Consider the following 24,750-nt stretch of genomic DNA (forward strand, 5'->3'; position numbering starts at 1 on the left):
CTAATGTTACATATCCAGTTTGAGTCAGCTGGTTTCTCTTCCTCTGTATTTTTCACTTAGGGACCCTAACTGTCAGAGCTTCCACCATCAGAAGTTTTGCTGCCTGCTAAAGCAGAGATGAAAGAAATATGATGAACTGCACATTGGCTCTTTATTAAAGAAGATGGGAAAGTACAATTCTATCACTGGCTGACAAGGATGAGAACCTGATATAGCTGAAAAGTTCTAACTACTACTGCACTGTACATATCTCCTTATATGGTGGCACTAGAATTGCTCTAGTGTATATGTCTAGAAGCAGAATTGTGAGGTTAAACGATGTGAGCAGGTTCAGTTTCGCCAAATTGCTCTCTAAAGTTACAATCCCATGAGTATCACATGAGAGTTCCCAGCTCTTTCTCTGTATCTTTGTGAACAATTACTCTATGTATGTTTGTCCACTTCATGAGTAGGCAATTGTACCTCACTGCTGCTTTATTTTCATTTTTCCAGAGGGCATCTTTTCATATATTTAACTGCCATCAGTTTTTTTACTTTTGTAAATAGTCCATTCATGTGTACCAATCATCTTTCTTTGGGATTATCTGTATTTTCCTTGGGCTAGTTGGAGCATTTCTCTAATTCTTTTTTTTTTTTTGGAAAAGGGCAACCAGCCCTTGCAGAATCTTGTGTTTCTCTAAATAAAGATACCAGTTCTAGAATTCCATCTGAAAATGGCCTGAGGCCATGCTAAAACTGAGCCCCAATATCTGAGTCCTTCCTTGAGCCATATGATGTCATATGATGTCAGTATTACTCACAAGTGCTCACATGCTTCTGTTGTGAGATTTCCCTCCCTCCTCTTCTCTCTTCCATTTTTCTTTTTTTTCTTCCTTCCTAGCTTGACTATACATTTTAAAAACTTCTTTATTTTATTCATTGTCTCTATATACAAGTTTAGCATCTCTAATCCAAAAATCCAAAATCAAAAATGCTCCCAAATCTAAAACTTTTTGAGTGCCAACATAATACCACAAATTGTCCAGAAGGGTGGCTGAGTCCACACCTTTGCTTTCTGATGGTTCAGTATATACAAACTTTGTTTTATGGATAAAACTATTTTAAAACATTGTATAAAATTACTTTCAGGCTATGTTTCTCAGGCATATATATAAATTTTCCTGTTGAGACTTAGGTCCCATTCCCACGATATCTCATTAGGTATACATGCAAATATTCCAAAATCTGAAAATATCAAAAATTTCAAACACTTCTGGCTCCCAACATTTTGGATAAGGAAGACTCAATCCTATATTCATGGCAGGAATGGGTTCTGGATTTCCTGGATTATACAATGTTGCCAGAATTAGAAGTTCTATTCCTAACTGTTCAAGGATTACACAGACACTTTTGAAAGTCCCTTAAGAACTATGGACCCGCTCCCAGAATAATAGCCATATATGCAAATTTTAATCTAGAATTTCTGGGGTTCATAAACTCCAAGTTAAGCATTTATGGCTGTAAGTTATGCCATTTAGTTGTTACTAGGCAAAAATCATTTTCCAGATATATATTTGAAATCTTCCATAATGAAGACTTAAAAATTATACACACACAAACACATATACACACACAGCGGTCACTTTCCTATTAAAAATGCCTCAATGCAGGAGAATGGTGTGAACCTGGGAGGCAGAGCTTGCAGTGAGCTGAGATGCAGCCACTGCACTCCAGCCTGGGCGACAGAGCAAGACTCCGTCTCAAAAAAATAAAATAAAATAAAATAAAAATGCCTCAATGGCTTTTTACTGAACTCAGATTAAAATCCAAAGACCTCACCTAGGCCTACAAAGAAATGATCTGATTATCTCCCTGACTTAGGTCGTTAGTACCACTCTTTCCCTTGATCACATTATGACAGGAACACATTTCTGTTTTTCTTAAAAAAAGTCCAGGCTCCATTCTGTCTTAGCACTTTTTCATTAACTGTTCTCTTATATCTCAGATGTTTTTCCCTAGCACCATAATTCTCACACTTCATGTCTCAGTTTAAATTTCACCTTCTCAGAGATCTCTTCTGTGACTACCAATCTGAAATAATCTACCAGTCACTCTGTCACTCTTATTATTTGATATGTACTCTTGTTATTCACTGGCTTTTTGAATTTTCTACCTCCTCCACCACAATGAATTATAAAGACCAGGAAATAACTTTTTGTCTTGTTTACCACCAATTTTACAGTGCCAAAACACTATAATGCCTCAACCAGAGGAAGTAAACAATAAATATTTGTTGAGTAAAAATAACCTTGTAATCTTTGATAATCTAAGATGGCTGAACTGGATTCACCTACAACCTCTTCTGACTTGCCATGAGAATGAAGGAAACCAATAGGATAGAATCAAAAAAATAACAATGTATATATGCCCTATACTGCATATTTTATGTTTTCATGATTAGAGAAATTAAAACAATCTAGAAAGAAGTGAACTACATCTAAAAGTTCACTAGCAAGCAATAACCACTATTGATATTTTGGTATATAAAGCTTTCAGAATTTTATTGATGAACAAATCTATTTTAAAAAGGCACTCCAGAACTGAAAAAAAAAGCATTCCATGTCAATGAACATAACTCTTCAATATACCATGTGTTATTAGATCAAGCTCCTATTGATTGCCATGAATTTTTCACTAATATAAACAGTGCCACTGTGAACGGCCTTCCACATACATCTTTGTGCCCCTGTCTATTATTTACTTAGGAAAATTTCTTAAATGAGGAATTACTGCCTGAAAAGCATAGGCAAAATTCCAATTTTGATACATATTGTGAAATTATTCTTGAGTCATTTTTGTTTGATACATTTTTAAGAAATCCTCATTTTTTTCTTAAAAAAATAGTAATATTTTATAATTTATGTGAGAGTTACAATGTATTTCTGATAATACAGAAAAGATCCTGGGGGAATCCTGCCAGAAAAGTTTTTAAAAATTACTAGATAACAATAAACAATAACATCCACAAACACCTTAAATGCTTGGATTGGCTTAGGAGAGAGAGTGATACCAAAATTTATGAAGACACAAGAACACACAGAGGTAAGTGAGCATAAAGACAATGGATGCTAATTCTTTTTTATAAAAAATTATGATTATGATTATTTTCAGAGACAGGGTCTCACTCTTACTGGAATGAAGTGGCATGATCATGGCTCACTGCAGCCTGGACCTCCTAGACTCAAAGGACCTTCCTCCCTCAGTCTCCAAGTGGCTGGGACTACAGGTGTGTACCACCACGACTGGCTAATTTTTAACAAATTTTTTGAGACATGGAATCTCATTTTGCTGCCCAGGCTGGTCTCAAACTCCTAGCTTCAAGCGATCCTCTTGCCTTGGCCTCCCAAAGCACTGAATTTACAGGCATGTGCTACCATGCCCACCCCAAGAATCTCCTAATTCTTGATGGCCTAAAACCTGCAAGCAGGAGGAAAGCATCTAAGGCCTAATACAGGGAGGCAGGATTAAATCACCCAAACAATGCTGGAACCTCATAGTGAACACTTTCAGTAAAATGGTAAACTAAGAACAAAGTCCTACAGACATTACAGAATATGTCTTCCTTAGGTCTGGGTGGAAGAAAAAATATTTTTCCTGAGAGTGTATAACTATAACAATAGGTACAATAGTTTTATAGCCTGAAAAATCACAATCTGGGAATTTAGTTCCAGTAGTTCCTGATGTCTAAGAAACATACATATGTAAATCTTTTCCAAAGGTTTCATATAGTAGCTTCAAAATTCACAAAGATAAAATTCCATTTTTTCATTAAAGTATAATTTTATTTTTAAATTTTTTAAATTTTTATTTCTTGAGATGGAGTTTCACTCTTGTCGCCCAAACTGGAGTGCAATGGCATGATCTCGGCTCACTGCAACCCCTGCCTCCTGGGTTCAAGAGATTCTCCTGCCTCAGCCTTCCAAGTAGCTGGGATTACAGGCCAATGCCACCATGCCTGTGTAATTTTTGTATTTTTAGTAGAGACGGTGCTTCACCATGTTGGCCAGCCTAGTCTCGAACTCCTGTCCTCAGGTGATCCACCTGCCTCGGCCTCCCAAAGTGCTGAGATTACTTACAGGCATGAGCCATGGCGCCAGGCCGAAAGTATAATTTAAAAAAAAATCACAACATATGAGGGATTATGACATCATAAGCAAAAGTAAACATACATACAAACAAACAACAGATGTGACAACCAAAGACTGCAGCTACTGTATAGTTAGACATAGAATATGTTTAACATATTTAAGTTAAAAAGGTGAATCAAGAATAAGAGGAACAATATATTATAACAATACTAGGTAGACAATAACAAATTAGAAACTCAATGAATATGTGAAATAGCAGACGGTTGAAGAGAGTGAAGCAGAGAAACAATGTATAGGAGAAAGAGTTGAAAATGCAGCATAGATAGATAAGAAGATGCAAAATATGAAGGAGAAGCTTGAAAGACATGGAAGATGAGCGAGTCTGTCTATAAATATGTAATTGAACTGGGTAACAGATAATAAAGAGAATTAAAGAGAGGCAATATTCAAAGTGATGCTAGCTGAGAATTTTGTAGAACCTAAAAAAGATATAAATCTGCAGATTTATGAAGCCTGAAAAATCCTAAATAGGCTAACATAAGAGAAATCAACACCTGGATACACCAAGGTGAAAATACAGAACATCAATAACAGGTAATATTTTCAAAAGCAGAAATAGTGAAAAGACAGATCATTACAAAACAAAGACAGAGCGACAGTTGAATTCTCAAAATAGCAACAACAGAAACCAGAAAAAATAAAAATAAGAGCTTCAGAAATCTTAGAGACAATAACTGTGACCCTAGAATTATATACCTAATAAAATTCTTTTTCAAAAATGAGGGCAAAATATTTTCAGAAAAATTTAAAAATGAGAGTTTTCTCTCAACCTATATGAAAAGAACATTTAAAGGGGTTAGAGAAAAGGGAAAATGACCCCCCAGAATGTCAGAAATGCAAAATAGACCAATGAATAAAGAATATGGTAAACATGTGCAAATCTAAACTATCATTGACTACAAGATTATAATAATTCCTAATTTATAAAACTAAACAAAGATATTAATAATTCATAATTTGTAAGACTACACAGAGATAGGCCAAAACCAAAATATTGGACAATTATAGATACATAAATTGAGAAGAGGGTGATCAGAATTAATGTATTGTAGGGCTTTGTATGTACAAAGGAATTCTGATTAACTTTAGACTTTTAAGTTAAATGTGCATGTTAAAATCTTAAGGAAATCACTAAAAGAATAGCAAGAGAAGACATAATTTTCAAACAAGTTGGAGGTAAAAAGTAAAATGCAAAAGCAATTAATCAAATAATCAAACATAATCAAACCAAAAGAATACAATAAAAAGGGGAATAAAAGAAGTGATAAAAAAGAGAACAAAAAGAAATTTAAAAAATAAGATGGTAGAAATACATCAAACTATTTTATAATTAGAATAAATTTAAAGTATATGAAGCAATGAGAACTCTTACATAAGACTAGTAGGAATGACAATTGAGAAAACTACTTTAGAAAACAATTAAGTAATCCAAGAATTATTTTTTCAGCATATACTATGAGCCAAACATTTTTGTAGGAGCTGAAAACACAGAGCAAAAATTTTAACAACACCTCACATAAACTGAAAATAAACTCGGGTTACCCTCTTTGGGTACCCTCCCTTTGTATGGGAGCTCTGTTTTCACTCTATTAAATCTTACAACTGCACTCCTTTGGTCCATGTTTGTTACGGTTCAAGCTGAGCTTTTGCTCGCCATCCACCACTGCTGCTTGCTGCCATTGCAGACACACCACTGACTTCCATCCCTCCCGATCTGGCAGGGTGTCCGCTGTGCTCCTGATCCAGCAAGGTGCCCACTGCCGCTCCTGATCGGGCTAAAGGTTTGCCATTGCTCCTGCATGGCTAAGCGCCCGGGTTTGTCCTAATCGAGTTGAACACTGGTCACTGGGATCCACGGTTCTCTTCCGTGACCCACGGCTTCTAATAGAGCTATAACACTCACTGCATGGCCCAAGATTCCATTCCTTGGAATCCATGAGGCCAAGAACCCCAGGTCAGAGAACACGAGGCTTGCCACCATCTTGGAAGCGGCCTGCCACCATCTTGGGAGCTCTGGGAGCAAGGACCTGGTAACATTTTGGAGACCATGAAGGGACCTCCAAAGCGGTGAGTAATATTGGACCACTTTCACTTGCTATTCTGTCCTATCCTTCCTTAGAATTGGAGGAAAATACCGGGCACCTGTCAGCTGGTTAAAAATGATTAGCACGGCCACCGGACTTAAGACTCAGGTGTGAGACTGTCTGGGGAAGGGCTTTCTAAAAACCCCCAACCCTTCTGGGTTGGGAGCATTCGTCTGCCTAGAACCAGCTTCCGCTTTCAATTTCCTTGGGGAAGCCGAGGGCTGACTAGAGGCAGAAAGCTGTCGTCCCAAACTCCTGGCGTTAGCTGGTTGAGATCACTGTGCAGCCAGAAGTCTCTACTCAACAGTCACCCATGCGTGTGCCCCTACCTTTCTTTGTGACCCATATCTTCTGGGTCCCGACCATGACTTTCTTGAAAGTGTAGCCCCAAAATTCTCCTTACCTCTGAATCTACTTCCTCTGATCCCTGCCTCCTAGGTACTGATGCTTCAGACTTTCATTTCCTCTAGCAAGTTGTATCTCCAAAGCGAGCTAAGGAAGTTCTACATGTGAGCATCCTTAGGCAGCTAGTCTTGTCCCTGGTGTCCCTCCCAATTTAGGCATACAGCTCTTCACATGGGCAGTTATGTGGGACCTGTTCCCCACCACCCTTGCCAGGGCCCCAAGTTTGTAAATGGTTAAGAGAAGAGACAGAGAGACAGACAGACAGAGAGACAGAGAGGCGAGAGACAGAGGCAGAGAGCGAGACAGGTAGAGAGGCGAAAGAAGCAGAGGAGAAACAGGCAGAGAGGAGAAAAAGGGAGTCAAAGAGAGAAAGAAAAAGACAGGAATAGTAAAAAACAAACAAACAAAAAACAAAAAACAAAACAGTGTGCCATATTCCTTTAAAAGCCAGGGTAAATTTAAAACCTATAATTGATAATTGAAGGTCTTCTCCCTGACCCTGTAACACTCCAATACTACCTTGTTGTCAGTGTAAACAAGGGCGTAGGCTGAAAACACTGAGACCACTGACAAACCGTAGCCTTCCTATCAAAAATCCTTAACCCAGTAACCCGGAGATGGCCCAAATGCATTCAATCTGTAGTGGCAAATGCTTTGCTAACAGAAGAAAGTAGAAAAGTAACTTTTAGAGGAAACCTCATTGTGAGCACACCTCACCAGTTCAGAATTATTCTAAGTCCAAAAAGCAAAAAGGTAGCTTACTAACTCAAAAATCTTAAAGTATAGGGCTATTCTGTTAGAAAAAGGTAATTTAACACTAACCACTGATAATTCCCTTAACCCAGCAGATTTCCTTACAGGGGATTTAAATCTTAATTACCATACGAAGGTCCAACCAGACCTAGGAGGAACTCCCTTCAGGATGACAGATGGTTCCTCCGGGGTGATTGAGGAAAAAACCACAATGAGCATTCAGTAATTGATAGGGAGACTCTTGTGGAAGCAGAGTTAGAAAAATAGCCTAATAATTGGTCTCCTCAAACTTACAAGCTGTTTGCCCTCAGCCAAGCCTTAAAGTACTTATAGAATCAAAAAGACTATCTCAATCCTGACTCCAAAGGTTACCTACACCCTCTCTGAAACAAATTTGCATAAGAATTGTTTATGGTAATGCATCTTGATGGCGCAGCTGGGTTGTTATGAAATACTCAGGAACCCAGTCCAGCTCTAGGACTCGCCCTCGAGCACAAAGGCAATGTTGGGCATGCTGGTAAAGGACTAGAATCCAGCAGCCCAGACCCCTTTCTTTGTGGTCAAGGAAGGCGGGAAAACAGGTGCAGGACTGCTACATTGGTGGGCGTAACTAATTCGATAAGCAGAGGCCCATGGGTGGTGATGCACCCTGGAAAGGAATAAGCATTAGGATCATAGAGGACGCTCTAGGACTAATGCTCATCGGAAAATGACTAGGGGTGCTGGCATCCCTATGTTCTTTTTTCAGATAGGAAATGTTCCCCTCAAGGCAAAAATGCCCCTAAGATGTATTCTGAAGAACTGGGACCAATCTGACCCTCAGACACTAAGAAAGAAACGACTTATATTCTTCTGCAGTACAGCCTGGCCACGATATCTTCTTCAAGGACGAGAAACCTGGCTGCCTGAGAGAAGTATAAATTATAACACCATCTTACAGCTAGACCTCTTTTGTAGAAAAGAAGGCAAATGGAGTCAAGTGCCATATGTACAAACTTTCTTTTCATTAAGAGACAACTCACAATTATGTAAAAAGTGTGATTTATGCCCTACAGGAAGCCCTCAGAGTCTACCTCCCTACCCCAGCGTCCCCCCAACTCCTTCCTCAACTAATAAGGAACCCCCTTCAACCCAAACAGTCCAAAAGGAGATAGACAAAGGGGTAAACAATGAACCCAAGAGTGCCAGTATTCCCTGATTATGCCCCCTCCAAGCAGTGGGAGGAGGAGAATTTGGCCCAGCCAGAGTGCATGTACCTTTTTCTCTCTCAGACTTGAAGCAAATTAAAATAGACCTAGGTAAATTCTCAGATAACCCTGATGGCTATATTGATGTTTTACAAGGGTTAGGGCAATCCTTTGATCTAACATGGAGACATATAATGTTACTGCCAAATCAGACATTAACCCCAAATGAGAGAAGTGCCGCCATAACTGCAGCCCGAGAGTTTGGCGGTCTCTGGTATCTCAGTCAGGTCAATGATAGGATGACAACAGAGGAAAGAGAACGATTCCCCACAGGCCAGCAGGCAGTTCCCAGCGTAGATCCTCATTGCGACACAGAATCAGAACATGGAGATTGGTGCCGCAGATATTTGCTAACTTGCGTGCTAGAAGGACTAAGGAAAACTAGGAAGAAGCCTATGAATTATTCAGTGATGTCCACTATAACACAGGGAAAGGAAGAAAATCCTACCACCTTTCTGGAGAGACTAAGGGAGGCATTGAGGAAGCATACCTCCCTGTCACCTGACTCTACTGAAGGCCAACTAATCTTACAGGATAAGTTTATCACTCAGTCAGCTGCAGACATTAGAAAAAACTTCAAAAGTCCGCCTTAGGCCCGGAGCAAAACTTAGAAACCCTATTGAACTTGGCAACTTGGGTTTTTTACATTAAAGATCAGGAGGAGCACGCGAAATGGGACAAACTGGATAAAAAAAAAAAAGGCCACCACTTCAGTCATGGCCCTCAGGCAAGCAGACTTTGGAGGCTCTGGAAAAGGGAAAACCTGGGCAGATTGAATGCCTAATAGGGCTTGCTTCCAGTGCGGTCTACAAGGACACTTTAAAAAAGATTGTACAACTAGAAATAAGCTGCCCCCCTGTCCATGGTCCTTATGTCAAGGGAATCACTGGAAGGCCAATTGTCTCAGGGGACAAAGGTCCTCTGAGTCAGAAGCCACTAACTAGATAATCCAGCAGCAGGACTGAGGGTGCCTGGGGCAAGTGCCAGCCCATGCCATCACCCTCACAGAGCCCCGGGTATGCTTGACTATTGAGGGCCAGGAGGTTAACTGCTTCCTGGACACTGGTGCGGCCTTCTCAGTCTTACTCTCCTGTCCTGGACAACTGTCCTCCAGATCTGTCGCTATCCGAGGGGTCCTAGGACAGCCAGTCACTAGATACTTCTCCCAGCCACTAAGTTGTGACTGGGGAGCTTTACTCTTTTCACATGCTTTTCCAATTATGCCTGAAAGCCCCACTCCCTTGTTAGGGAGAGACATTCTAGCAAAAGCAGGGGCCACTGTACACTTGAACATAGGAAAAGGAACACCCGTTTGTGGTCCCCTGCTTGAGGAAGGAATGAATCCTGAAGTCTGGGCAACAGAAGGACAATATGGATGAGCAAAGAATGCCCATCCTGTTCAAATTAAACTAAAGGATTCCGCCTCCTATACCCCAAAGGCAGTATCCCCTTAGACCCAAGGCGCAACAAAGATTCAAAAGAAACTGTTAAGGACCTAAAAGCCCAAGGTCTAGTAAAACCATGCAATAGCCCCTGTAATACTCCGATTTTAGGAGTACAGAAACCCAACGGACAGTGGAAGTTAGTGCAAGATCTCAGGATTATCAATGAGGCCATTGTCCCTCTATACCCAGCTGTACCTAACCCTTATACTCTGCTTTCCCAAATACCAGAGGAAGCAGAGTGATTTACAGTCCTGGACCTTAAAGATGCATTTTTCTGCATTCCTATACATCCTGACTCTCAATTCTTGTTTCCCTTTGAAGATCCTTCGAACCCAATGTCTCCACTCACCTGTACTGTTTTATCCCGAGGGTTCAGGGATAGCCTCCATCTATTTGGCCAGGCATTAGCCCAAGACTTGAGCCAGTTCTCACACCTGGACATGCTTATCCTTCCATATATGGATGATTTACTTTTAGCCGTCTGTTCAGAAACCGTGTGCCATCAAGCCACCCAAGCGCTCTTAAATTTCCCTATACCGCCTTATCCTCATCTCAAAACCCTAAAGCAACTAAGAGGGTTTCTTGGCATAACAGGCTTCTGCTGAATATGGATTCCCAGGTACGGTGAAATAGCAAGGCCATTATATTCAGTAATTAAGGAAACTCAGAAAGCCAATACCCATTTAGTAAGATGGACACCTGAAGCAGAAGTGGCTTTCCAGACCCAAAAGAAGGCCTTAACCCAAGCCCCGGTGTTAAGTTTGCCAACAGGGCAAGACTTTTCTTTATATGTCACAGAAAAAAACAAATAGCTCTAGGAGTCCTTAAACAGGTCCAAGGGATGAGCTTGCAACCCGTGGCATACCTGAGTAATGAAATTGATGTAGTGGCAAAGGGTTGGCCTCATTGTTTACGGGAAGGGGTGGCAGTAGCAGTCTTAGTATCTGAAGCAGTTAAAATAATACAGGGAAGAGATCTTACTGTGTGGACATCTCATGATGTGAACAGCATACTCACTGCTAAAGGAGACTTGTGGCTGTCAGACAACCATTCACTTAAATATCAGGCTCTATTACTTGAAAGGCCAGTGCTGCGACTGAGCACTTGTGCAACTCTTAACCCAGCCACATTTCTTCCAGACAATGAAGAAAAGATAGAATAACTATCAAAAAACAATTGCTCAAACCTACGCCACTCGAGGGGACCTTCTAGAGGTTCCCTTGACTGATCCCGACCTCAACTTGTATACTGATGCAAGTTCCTTTGTAGAAAAAGGACTTCAAAAAGCGGGGTATGCAGTGGTCAGTGATAATAGAATACTTGAAAGTAACCCTCTCACTCCAGGGACTAGTGCTCAGCTGGCAGAACTAATAGCCCTCACTCAGGCACTAGAATTAGGAGAAAGAAAAAGGGTAAATATATATACAGACTCTAAGTATGCTTACCTACTCCTCCATGCCCATGAGGCAATATGGAGAGAAAGGGAATTCCTAACTTCTGAGGGAACACCTATCAAACATCAGGAAGCCATCAGGAGATTATTATTGGCTATACAGAAACCTAAAGAGGTGGCAGTCTTACACAGCTGGGGTCATCAGAAAGGAAAGAGAAATAAAAGGGAACAGCCAAACAGATATTGAAGCAAAAAGAGCCACAAGGCAGGATCCTCCATTAGAAATGCTTATAGAAGGACCCCTAGTATGGGGTCATCCCCTCTGGGAAACCAAGCTCCAGTACTCAGAAGAAGAAATAGAATGGGGAACCTCACGAGGACACAGTTTCCTCCCCTCAGGGTGGCTAGCCACCGAAGAAGGAAAAATACTTTCACCTGCAGCTAACCAATGGCACACTGTGAAGTGTTCCAAAGAAATAATCCCCTGCACTGCAGGTTATACATTTCAATCCCTGTATCTTTAACCTTCTTGTTAAGTTTGTCTCTTCCAGAATCGAAGCTGTAAAACTACAAATGGTTCTTCAAATGGAGCCCCTGATGCAGTCCATGACTAAGATCTACCACGGACCCCTGGACAGGCCTGCTAGCCCATGCTCCGATGTTAATGACATCGAAGGCAACCCTCCCGAGGAAATCTCAACTGCACAACCCCTACTACACCCCAATTCAGCAGGAAGCAGTTAGAGCGGTCGTCAGCCAACCTCCCCAACAGCACTTGGGTTTTCCTGTTGAGAGCGGGGACTGAGGGACAGGAATAGCTGGATTTCCTAGGCCGACTAAGAATCCCTAATTCTAGCTGGGAAGGTGACCGCATTCACCTTTAAAACAGGGCTTGCAACTTAGCTCACACCCGACCAATCAGGTAGTAAAGAAAGCTCAGTAAAATGCTAATTAGGCAAAAACAGGAGGTAAAGAAATAGCCAATCATCTGTCGTCTGAGAGTACAGCGGGAGGGACAATGATCGGGATATAAGCCCAGGCATTCAAGCTGCCAACGGCTATCCTCTTTGGGTCCCCTCCCTTTCTATGGGAGCTCTGTTTTCACTCTATTAAATCGGGAAGAAAAAGAAAAGAAAAGAAACTCTTTGATCCCACAATATTTAAAATAAGTGAAAATTTTAAAAAAATACAGAAATGACAAACTCAAAATTTCCCCTCTTTTGGGGACAGGTACATATGATCAAGAAGAAATACATTAGCAACGTCAAAGGTTCTGATTCTTAAGTTGGGTGATGGGTAAATATGTGTTTGCTTTATTATTCTTTAAACTGTATGTGTATAATACATTCTTGTACAGGATGAATGTTTTAATATAAAGAAATAAAAAAATTTTATAAAAATAATGCAAATAGTCTGTCACAGAAGGTGCTCAATATATGGTAATTCTTACATAAGTAATAATAAAATTACATAATGCAATTAACTACAGTGTACACTGATCTAGAGCTAAGCTTAGTAATAAATGAGTTTTGTTGAAAGTTCACACTAGATGAATACCACATGTCATGTTAGGTAAGCTCTTACATTTAAGTTGGAAGTAACATGTTTTATCAAAAAGTAGGTCTCATATGTAAGCACAGTATGTATGGGGAAAAAAGTAAAATAAGTTGGTTCCAATAATTTATTAAATGACTAAGGTCATCTTTTAACCTGAAGCAAAAATAAAAGTTTGTTAATTAGACAAATAAATGTACTGAAGTTTTTCTGATGTCTGAATGATGAATTTTAAAAATTACTTTGTTACAATATTAGTCACACACTTTCAGCCTAATACAAAGAACATTTCATTAACATTGGGTATGTCATTGCTCTCTACAGTTTTCTTGAAATGTTACAGAAATGGCAAGAGGTAAAAGTAAATACCAGTGAAATGGCATCCATATCCCAAAGCATCTTCCATAGGTATAAATATACGGATAATGCAGAGGTATGATATTTGGATTTCAAGCCAAGCAATAAATTGTATCCCTATTTGCTAAGTTTATAATGCATATTTTTAAGTTTAATATTAGGATCAAATGAGACATATCCTATTCATACTTTGATACAATATATCACTACAAATAACTATGCTGAAATAACATTAAAATATCTGTATATTAAATCATTCTCAGAGTATTCATAGAAAGAGACAAATGTAAATCCATTTTATGGACAAGGAATTAAATAACTAGTTCAGTGTTATAAATTTCTCTACTTAAACCAATAAAATATAAAAGACTTCATGACAATGCCACATGTATATATACATATGTCTGAACATACATGTTTGTCATGTATGTGTGTGTGTGTGTATATATATATGACATTGTCTTGACAGGTAATTTCCTTAATCAAATTCTAACCTCTCTGCTTTCCTTAAAAATTGTACCAGGTAGGCTAATTACTTAATAAATTCATAATTAGCAAACATCCTTTCCTTGTGAAATTTTATTAAAACACGTTTTCGAGCTGCCACATGTAATGTTTATAGAAGATGAAAAATATATACTAATTTATTTTATTTTAAATACCTGATCATATTGGCCATATTTATTACTGAATAGGAATATGTTAAAAAGTAATGAACAATAAAGTTGAATCTGTCTACAAAGTAGCAACCAAGAGAAGGACCTATTTCAAGCTGAGGTGATACTGATATTATGACATTAATATGTAACTATGCAAAACAAGAAGAGTAGCTCAAGAAATAATTTGGGTGGATAGACGCTAATGTAGATTTTAGGAAAAAAGTTATTAAGATAAATATAATTTCAGATTCTGAAAAAAAAGAATGCTCTACTAAGTAAAATTAACAAGTCTATCTTGATTAAGAGCAGAGGCAGAATTTATAACAAATGTGGGTTTCTTTGATGTAAAACTGGCATTTTACTTTTCCACAAAAATAATTTGTTTAGGCTTAAAGTGGAACCAAAACTGGAATTCAGATTTAATGGCCAAGCAACTCATATTTCTCAGAATCAATACAAATTTTGATTTTCATACCTCTAAGAATATTAATCAGATTAAAAATAATATCATGTGCTAGAAAAATTTAAGTAAAATAACAAAGTCTGTCAGGTAGAGCAATTAGCTGGATAAATTTCTCCTTATCCAGAAGAATGAACATCTTGGATGTTCAGAAATGTATACTAAATCAATATCATTGAATAATTATTCATTTTTAGATATGTAACAGTCATGCTTTTAAACTTCAAACACTCTATTTTTGAAAATGTTACTATTAACTGATTGCAGACCAAGTGTTAGCCAGAACTTACATTTTAGCCACAAACAGAAACACATGTTACAAAAGATACTCAGGATTTTGAAAGTATAAAGGAAACATCTCAAGTATCTAATTAACTGGAAAATTTTATGGAGCACAAACCAGCTATTTAAACACTAATAGGTACTACAGGGTCTGTGGTGAAGACACTTATAATTTCATTGATAAAACAAGATATTGAAAAGATTACAGGGCACCAAAAAGTGAAGGTAAGTGCTATTAATGTGCAAAAGAAGGTAATGTTGGTCTGAACTATAAGAGTTAGCAAAGTCTGAATGAAGGAGATGGAATTGAATGACAAAATCCAGGACATCCTGCCTCAAAGTACGGCACTTTGGTGTTTAAGAAAATGGCAGAAGCAGGAAGGTCTTTCTTACCTTCTCTCACCTTTTCTCCCCTGAAGTGGGCCATAAAACCCAGCTGATTCTCCCCTAAAAGCAGATTAAAAGACCCTCATTCCAGAGAGGTCCTCCCTATACCCAGAGGAAAGGAAGTATCTTCAACTCTGAAGACACGGAGATGTTAAGAATCTGAACAACAGGCCTTGCTATGCTCCCCCCAGTTTATTACCATTAGATTACACCCTTTTGTGCTCCAACTACACTTTTGTATGACTGTTCATAAAAATACAGTTTTCCCTGTTTCTTTGGGTTTTCATTTCTGAAGGTTCTCATGTCATGTAAAACATACATTAAATAAATCTGCATGCTATTTTATTGTTAATCTGTCTTTTGTTATAGGTGTCTGGGCCATGAATCTACCGATGGGTGAGAAATCTTTTCTCCCCTGTGTGAGTTAGAATTTAGATAAGATTTAAATTGGCAATGAGAAAGGACTATCATAGGACCAAGCAAAGGTATGGATATAGGAATAAACAGACGGTGTACTTTATTTTAGCTATGCATTTTAATACTCTTCCTAAAATGTAAAAATGCTTTATCCTCAAAAACTGACAGGAAGGTAGAGTTTATATACCTTCCTTTCAGCAGTATATCCATCTTAAAAAAAAAAAAAAAAAAAAAAAAAAAAAAAAGTGGCTTATTTTTCCCTTCAGATCCCTGGTAACCTGATAAGAAATGCTTCTGAGTGCTTTTCTGCCTTTACTTTTTCTTTTTTAATTATCTTAAGTTTCTTTTACATCAGAGTCTCAATGTTCCACTTTCCCCAGGACTATTTTTTAGTGCTTTAGTATATTGCCACCATCTTTCTATTTAGTGGACATCTGACTATTTTGTTCTTTAAAATTTTGTTTCTCTTTACTTAAAAAAATTGAATAATGGACTATTACTTGATTGCATTTATTGCCATTATCTGTGAAGCCTCATCTACTTTGCCATAATTTGTTACATCTTTGCATACATTCTAGACTGTAAAAATCATATTTGTCTTATTCTCAGAGGAGAAAACTGTTTGATCCAAATGCCAATTTAATTATGAAAGATTTTATTTCTATTTTGTACTAGTGAACCAACATGAACTACCAAATTCAAATGTGAATTAAATAATTTAAATCCAAACTGCCATTCATTTAATTGTAAATAAGTAACTTCAAGAAACTAATGACTCCAGTACTTTATCCTCTCAAAGAAGGAGAGTACTTCTTTCCTGTTTTTGTCTTACGGAAGAAAAATGAAAATTTAAAGGATTTACCATTTCCAGTTTCTCTGCCTTAAAGCGAACAGAGGGATTTAGGGAGATCTTTTCTTGTAGTCCATAATTTTCAGTCCAGGCAGAAGCAACATCTAAGAGACAACAGGGTGCACATTAATTGGGAACTTAATTGGAATAGAAATTTTCATTTGACAGGATACGTTCTGAGTTCCTGCTGTTCAAAAATAATTCTAGCTAATCAGTTGGCAGCTTTTAGTTTTGTTTTCGTAACTTTTTCTTTTTTTTTCCTTTTCTTTTCTTTTTTCTTTTGAGACGGAGTCTCACTCTGTCACCCAGGCTGGAGTGCAGTGGCGTGATCTTGGCTCAATGTCCGCCTCCCGGGTTCAAGCGATTCTCCTGCCTCAGCCTCCCGAGTAGCTGGGACTACAGGTGCATGCCACCACGCCTGGCTAGTTTTTGTATTTTTAGTTAGAGACAGGGTTTCATTATGTTGGCCAGGCAGGTCTCAAACTCCTGACCTCAGGTGATCTGCCTTCCTCGGCCTCGCAAACTGCCGGGATTACAGGAGTGAGCCACCGCACCCGGCCAGTTTTCATAATTTTTTTAAGTCTAAATTTTTTATATAAGCTGTCTTCACTTAAGTCCTAAGATACAAGAGTAGCCAATTATGCATTGTGAAGTCCCAAAGATATATTAACTTAAAAGACAAACATACATCCCACCACTACTACATCACCACAATGCCTTAAAAAGATAAAAAGTCTTTTTGTTCAAAGATGTTGATATTTTTTCAAGTGGTAAAAGTGTTTTGTGATGTGAATTCTGGAAGTACTCTGGAAAAAAAACATAAATGCAAGTCATTTCAAGTTTGCACATAAAGCATTATATAGATTCTGTACTTTGAGCTAAAAATCTTATCTCTTATTTTAAAGACAGGTTACATTTCAAGTAGCATAAATGAATTTTCAAGAGCTAAAAGTCATACACTTCTTATCCATTTTCCTACATCTTCTCAATATACCCTGATTATTTAAACGAGCCTTTGTCCTTATTGCACGAATAAAAAAGATGCTACAAAAGACCAGAACTTGAAATACTGTATGTTTTAATATGCCAAAGTTTGTAAAACAAATTCCTGTAATTCATGTTGATCTTACTATCTAAATTGCCACTATTCTAAATACACTTTTAAATGATATTTTACTAGTTCTACATAGAAACAAGAGGAAGAAGAAAAATCTTTGGAAAATGTCACATCTTTATGCAGTGTTTTAATTTTTTAAAATTTCTCAGAGCATCTGTCTCTAAGTACAAAATGATTTGCATTCTCTTAAGAATATAAGAAGTGCATATGAAAATAAATAGTCTTCCTCTAAACCTTTAACACATCCTTAACATTCTATGTAAAATCTTTAATATAGCTTATAGGTGTCAAGATCATAAAAAAATGGATGCTGACTTTTAGCTTCAAATGGAATTAAACTTTGAAAAAGACTGATTTTAGTATTAAATAGAATTTTTACAATTCTGATAAAAGTAAGTGAATCTCCTTTGTAATCATACCTAATTGTTGGCTATGAAATTAAAAATAATATATACATAGTGTGTATATATATACACACATACATACACATATATTCACATACATATGTGGGTATGCATATATATACACACACATATACACACATATACATATACACACATATATGTATATGTGTGTGTATATATACATATAATTTTTTTATATACATACATGTAATTTTTTTCCTCTCCTAAGAGAAATTCTATGCCAAACCTAAAGTGTAGTATAAAGATCAGCATGGAGTGGAATGATATGGAAGACCAACCAGCAGATAACTTTATTTTTCATCCTTTAAGGTTTGGATATGTGAAGCTTGTCCAACGACTTCCAGCTTGGTGTTTGGCCTGCAATTAAGGCACATTAACACTAGGTGGACCCAAGTGAACCTGATTATGGTCTCAAAGACTAAACTTGGGCTTGAATTACTCATTTCAAGTGTTAAGTAATTGAAAGAGTTGCAGAGGGGAGAGCAAGGGGAAGAGAGGAGAATGAGAGAAGGTGAGACAGGAACACTTACAACATTGACATACTGAGGAATGTGTTCTCACGTTTTCCTACATCTAAGCATAAAAATTTGCTATATTGGCCGGGTGCAGTGGCTCATGCCTGTAATCCCAGCACTTCGGGAGGCCAAAGCGGGCGGATCATGAGGTCAGGAGATCGAGACCATCTTGACTAACACGGTGAAACCCCGTCTCTACTAAAAATACAAAAAATTAGCCGGGCGTGGTGGCGGGTGCCTGTAGTCCCAGCTACTGGGGAGGCTGAGGCAGGAGAATGGCGTGAACCCGGGAGGTGGAGCTTGCAGTGAGCTGAGATTGTGCCACTGCACTCCAGGCTGGGTGACAGAGACTCCGTTAAAAAAAAAAAAATGCTATATCTAACAGTGAAAAGAACAAAAGCTCCTATCTTCTATCTAAACAGTAAACTATGTACCTATATAAGCTCATTAATCTTCACAGTGACCACAGATGTTATTATTCCCATCCCAAAGATAAAAGACCAAGGCAGGAAAAGGTAAAGAAATTAGCCTAGGTCACATAGCTAGTACATGATAATGTTAGGAGTCTAATCTCTTGTGACTCCAGACCAATGTTCTTAAATGTGTTCAACATCTTTAATAATGGGTTTGCTCATCTACAAAGTTGGAGGAATAAACCAGATTGCCTCATAGGAGTTAGAAGATCAACAATATCATAGAAAACTACTGTGAAAACATATACAGTATTATTAATATCAACACAGAGACACTGTATTATAAGGAGATTTAATGTAAAATTATACTAACCTTCATTTAACAATATGCAATCAGGGCTTAACAAAATCTTTTTCCAGACAACTTACACCTTTACTTTTGAGTTAAAACCTTAAGAGGGTCTGTGTATAACTCCAGCATACTTTGTCAATTCAGAGTAGCTTTACCCGAAAGCCCCTCACAGACAGTTTTCCTCATCTGCCAATGACATCTCTCTATCCCAGCCCCAAGCTCTTTATTTGCTCCTCTCTGGGGGAGTGAGTATTTCCAAGTATCGCTTATTATTCTCTTGGATCTCTCTCCTTCTTGTCCTTCTCCTTCTCCTCCTCCTTCCCCTTCCTCCTCCTTCTCCTTTCTTTAGAGACAGCGTCTTGGTCTTGCTCTGTCTCTCAGGCTGGAGTGCAGTATCCTGAACATAGCTCACTGCAACTTTGACCTCCTGGGCTCACGTGATCCTCCCACCTCAGATTCCCAAGTAGCTGGAACCACAGGTGCATGCCACCATGTCCAGTTAATTTTTTAATTTTTGTAGAAACAGGGTCTCGCAATATTGCCCAAGCTGGTCTTGAACCCCTGGGCTCAAGTGATTTCTCCCATCTCGACCTTCCAAAGTGCTGAGATTATAGGTGTGAGCCACCATGCCTGGCTCCTCTCAGATCTTCTGTTCCTATCCTCTTTGTAGCAGCAGAAGAAAAGGAATGTTTTGTAAGGAAGGATCAATACAATTTACTTAATACCACGAACTCTGAATGGATATTTTTCCCCATAACTACTTTATTTCAGTTTCAAAAGACTTGGTCTAAAGGAATTAAGTCTTTACACTATTAGTAAAGTTAAAATAATGACTATTTCTTCATGCAACAATTCTTTTTTTTTTGAGATGGTGTCTTGCTCTGTCACCCAGGCTGGAGTGCAGTGGCATAATCTCAGCTCACTGCAACCTGTGCCTTCCGGGTTTAAGCAATTCTCCTGCCTCAGCCTCCCGACTAGCTGGGACTTCAGGCATGTACCACCATGCCTGGCTAATTTCTTTTTTTTTTTTTTTGCATTTTTAGTAGAGATGAGGTTTTACTATGTTGGTCAGGCTGGTCTCGAACTCCTGACCTCAACTGATCTGCCCATCTCGGCCTCTCAAAGTGCTGGGATTACAGACGTGATATTCAACTTATATACGGCACTAGTGAACAACTCTGGATTTTGAAATAAATTTCTGTAATAGCATCGTTTTTGAAAACATTTAAATATTATGTGGATTTTTAAAATTCTAACCAATTTTTACACTTTGGGATGATTTTTAGATAAGAACAGACATAGAACTATCTAATTACATTTACTTTTGTTGAGGTTAACATTAAAATTTGTTTATATTTTTTGAATTAGTATCAGGTAACTGAAGGAATCTAGAAGTGATGGTTAATTTCTGATTTGTAACCATCTATAATTAGGTACTTATAACATGCAAATCACAATATATATAAATTATCTAGAGATAATTTAGAGGTGATTTTGCCTTTTTTCCACTCCCCAGAAATATCTTGCCTATTACATTTATGTAGAAGAAAACGAGACCGAGTTGACACAATTTCTACGCTAGAAAAATGTTCCATCTTAATTGTATTTTAGTATTTACTTTACCTATAACTTACTTAAATATATTTTTCACTAACCTATTTTTCTACTACAGAATCTACCACTGTTCTTACAGCGACTGGTATACATTTACCTGAGATTATTTACTGTTAACAAGATCTCTGTTCTAATCACAGCTGACTCTTGGAGTCATCTGACCTCTAGTTCATCCTTAGTTCTTTCATTTGTGGTGCTTCCTTAACTTGAAACCATCTCCTGTGTTCAGTTATCAATTGATGTTTACCACGTTTTTCAAGATATGGATAATGTCTGACTTTTGACAAGAAATTTTTCTTAATTTCTGCATATTGTGACAGATTCCTTATTATATACTAGGTTTTGGGGTCAAGGGGAGGACATAAAATTGAATCAAGAATTGGAAGCTTTTCCTTCTGCTCTATAAACACGACCTAGAATATTATCTGAGCTATACTCTAAGCTATAGGTTCTGTATTATTAGTAACAGGAAAATTTAGTAGGCATATACTATGCACTAATTATAATATAAGTGCTTGACATGCATGATCTTGTTTAATCCTCATAACAACTCCGTGTAACTTGTAACTCTTTCAAGGTTACAGAGTTAATAAGATGAAAGCAAGAACTTGAACACTGAGTCTGTATCCAGAGTCTGGTGGTAATCACTGTGCCTTCCTTATACCATACTCATAGCACTCACTACTTCTTTCCTTAGGCCTCTATGTTCATGTCTTTACATAATTTGTTTAAATGTGTTATTTATCCACAAGACAGAATGGTTTTTAGAGTAACAAAACCACTCACATCCTGCTCCGATTAACACAAAAAACTGCAAATAGTAGCTGCTTGATAAAATAAACATACACACACATCTATAAACAAACACATGCATATAAATTAGAATGTTTCCTAATTTGAATAATCAGAATTTTTAGCCCCATGTTTTATTTCACAATATACTATTAAGTATCTCACAGAAAATATCCTAATTTCTTCATAAATCCCATTGTACTGTATTCTATATAACACAGTAAATCCTTACTGAATAAAAGGTTAAAAGAGGCATTGAATAGTTCAATTACTTTAAAAGTTAAAAACATGTTATATAATTATTAATAATTTATAATATAATCAAGGAATAAAGGATTCTGACTTCCATCATCCAGCAATTTTGATGTTCATCTCATGACTGTTTCATTTGTCTTTTTCTTCTCATACAGGTTCCCAGTTTAAAATATAGTACATCCAGAGACTGGAAATTAATTACATAAGAGGAATAATACTATAAAGTTTCTAAGGGTCAATAAATCTAAGTAAAAGCAAATATAACTCATGGCTGAAGATTGCTATTAACCCACTGGTAAATACCACCCCAAATCGGAGTAAACCACTGTGGAATCTAGTATAAACTCCTGTAAAGATTGGCAGCTATTGGGCTGGGAGCAGTGGCTCATGCCTGTAATCCCAGCACTTTGGGAGGCTGAGGCAGGTAGATCACGAGGTCAGGAAATCAAGATCATCCTGGCTAACACGGTGAAACCCCGTCTCTACTAAAAGTACAAAAAATTAGTTGGGCATGGTGGCGGGCACCTGTAGTCCCAGCTACTCGGGAGGCTGAGCCAGGGGAATGGCATAAACCCAGGAGGCAGAGCTTCGACAGAGCGAGACTCTGTCTCAAAAAAAAGATTGGTTGCTATTTAATTTAAATTAATGCTTCCTTATTTTTCTGTTCTTATATGAATAATGCTATTAAAACAAAACTAAAATATACAGGTAAAAATTTGCATTATAATTAGGCATATATAATTAGTTTTTCAGTTATGTTTAGTCTTTTTATGGTTGTGTTTAACTTTTGGAGATAATTTCAGGAGACTTTTTCTTGATATTGATCCTGTAAGCACCTTACAACCAAATAAAAATCCTTATTTTACACTTGGCTTAGATAATTAATGCTTTATTGTTTTAAAAAGTCAGTAAATCATTTTATGGTAATTAAGAATCAATAATAATGAATTAACAATACTGACATCCTTTCTGATTGATATCCATATGATTTCTTACAAAAAAACAAGACACATTTCTTTTCTTAAGGTATGCTCCCTTCTATAATGTGTTTTCTGAAAGGTGTATTTAATATGCCTCATCAGTATTGCACCAAAAGGACACGGCAACCTAATCTTGATCTTTATAGAAGACTTTTCATTATTTGATTTAAACAATTCATGAATTATTATAGCTTTATAAACACTGTTATGACAATGCATCTTTTGAAATTTCAACTCTTTGTTCAGAGAAATTTCTAATAAAAGTCATATTTTAACAGGGACCAACATAAAGACATTATTTTTACTTTTTCATTCACTGAAGGAACAAAGACATAATTCACCCTTCTTCGAAGTCTTAAGTCACATTACATACTCCTCATTGAGAGAGAATTGAAAAATAAAAAAACAGGAAAGAGAAATTAAACGTGTATTTACCTGTATTAGACAAACCCACAGAACTGTTTTCTGAAGAAGTAATTGGAATCTGTTCTGTTTTGTTGTATCCAGTTTTTATCTGTGAAAGAAAATGAGGAACATGCAATGTCATTTACTAAAGTAGGTCACTTGAAGCCCATGTTAACATAAAAAGAATGGTTACAGAGATTAAAGTAATTGTCCCTCAAACATGAACCCTCTAAAATTTTGGTATATGCATCTTCAAACAAAGCAATTCAGAATTAAAGGTAACAATTGCTTTCAGCTCTACCACATCCAAGGATAACAAAATATAAGGCCACACATGTTGTCTTTTAAAAGTATTATAGCTGCAAGTGACAAAGTATAAGGGGCTGACAGAAAATCGTATACTCTGTCTCTGTTCAGCATGTACCAGAGACTGAAGTTACCTTTGACGAATTTTATTCTACTGATTAAAAGCATAAGTTCCCTATTTTACAGCTAACACAGACATAAATAATACACTCTTTATTCTATAACTGTAATTTGTTAGGACAGTATAGCAGTTAGTAATTGAGTATGTTAATTCTGATATAGAAATTGCCCATTTTGTGTGATTCTACTTGGGTGAACTATAGCACGCATGAAGGTGCAATACCCTCTTAGACTGGATTAGCCTGGGATTAGCTTCACTGTGTGGGAAAGAAGCTAAGGAACAAAAGGAAGATGGCCTGACTTCAGTCAAGCAGAGAACAGAAATGGCAAATAACTAAACCAACTGAAACTAAATATGACATTCCTAACATAGTTTTGAGTGATATCTAGGCATATCTTTGTGGAACCATTTTGTCAAGCTGGTATTTTCTAACCCATCATGCTTCTGGCCACAGGACATGCTGACTTAAAATATGTTTATTGAAAACACAGCATCAAAATTTTAAATAGAAAAAAATAAAAAAAACTTTCAAAGAAATATTAATTTGTTAACAATTTTACTGAAATAATTCTATATGTATATAACCAATGTAAAAATGTATAGGGAATTTATGGAGTACATACATAAATTTAAGATTACCTGACTTACCTCACAAGAAGGTAAAATGGCATTATTTGTTTTGGGAGTGGATGAGGTCTTTGGGATTAGTATTTCAGGAGGAGAAGAAAAAAAACTAAATGTTGAGGCTTGAGGTCCATATTCTCCTGAAGCTTCTACAAGTGATGTACATGACAGATTTTCTGGCTGAATGTTGTTGGATTTTTGTCTGATGAATGCTATCTCCCAAGCAGATTCTGACCTAGTATTAAAAAGAAATCACTTTATGGATATGCTACGAATACAGTACAACTGAATTCCAAGATAATGTTTCAAATGTTATTAAAAAATATTTCTTATAAAGTACTTAACACATCT

General features: G+C 37.3%; 1 protein-coding gene across 4 annotated transcripts in view; it reads right to left on the reverse strand.

Annotated features, from left to right (window-relative positions):
- STXBP4 (syntaxin binding protein 4) overlaps nucleotides 1-24,750 on the reverse strand; it is a 194,643-nt gene that overhangs the window by 139,232 nt on the left and 30,661 nt on the right. For all 4 annotated transcript variants that reach the window (XM_021929068.2, XM_021929067.2, XM_021929065.2 and 1 more), the window contains 3 exons: nucleotides 24,424-24,634; nucleotides 23,379-23,457; nucleotides 16,493-16,584 (listed from right to left, as the gene is read on the reverse strand). In XM_021929068.2, the coding sequence (XP_021784760.2) occupies nucleotides 16,493-16,584; nucleotides 23,379-23,457; nucleotides 24,424-24,634 (382 nt within the window). The remainder of the gene's footprint in view (nucleotides 1-16,492; nucleotides 16,585-23,378; nucleotides 23,458-24,423; nucleotides 24,635-24,750) is intronic.

The sequence above is a fragment of the Papio anubis genome, chromosome 17 (genome assembly GCF_008728515.1).
Source record: "Papio anubis isolate 15944 chromosome 17, Panubis1.0, whole genome shotgun sequence".
Classification (NCBI taxonomy): Eukaryota; Metazoa; Chordata; class Mammalia; order Primates; family Cercopithecidae; genus Papio; species Papio anubis.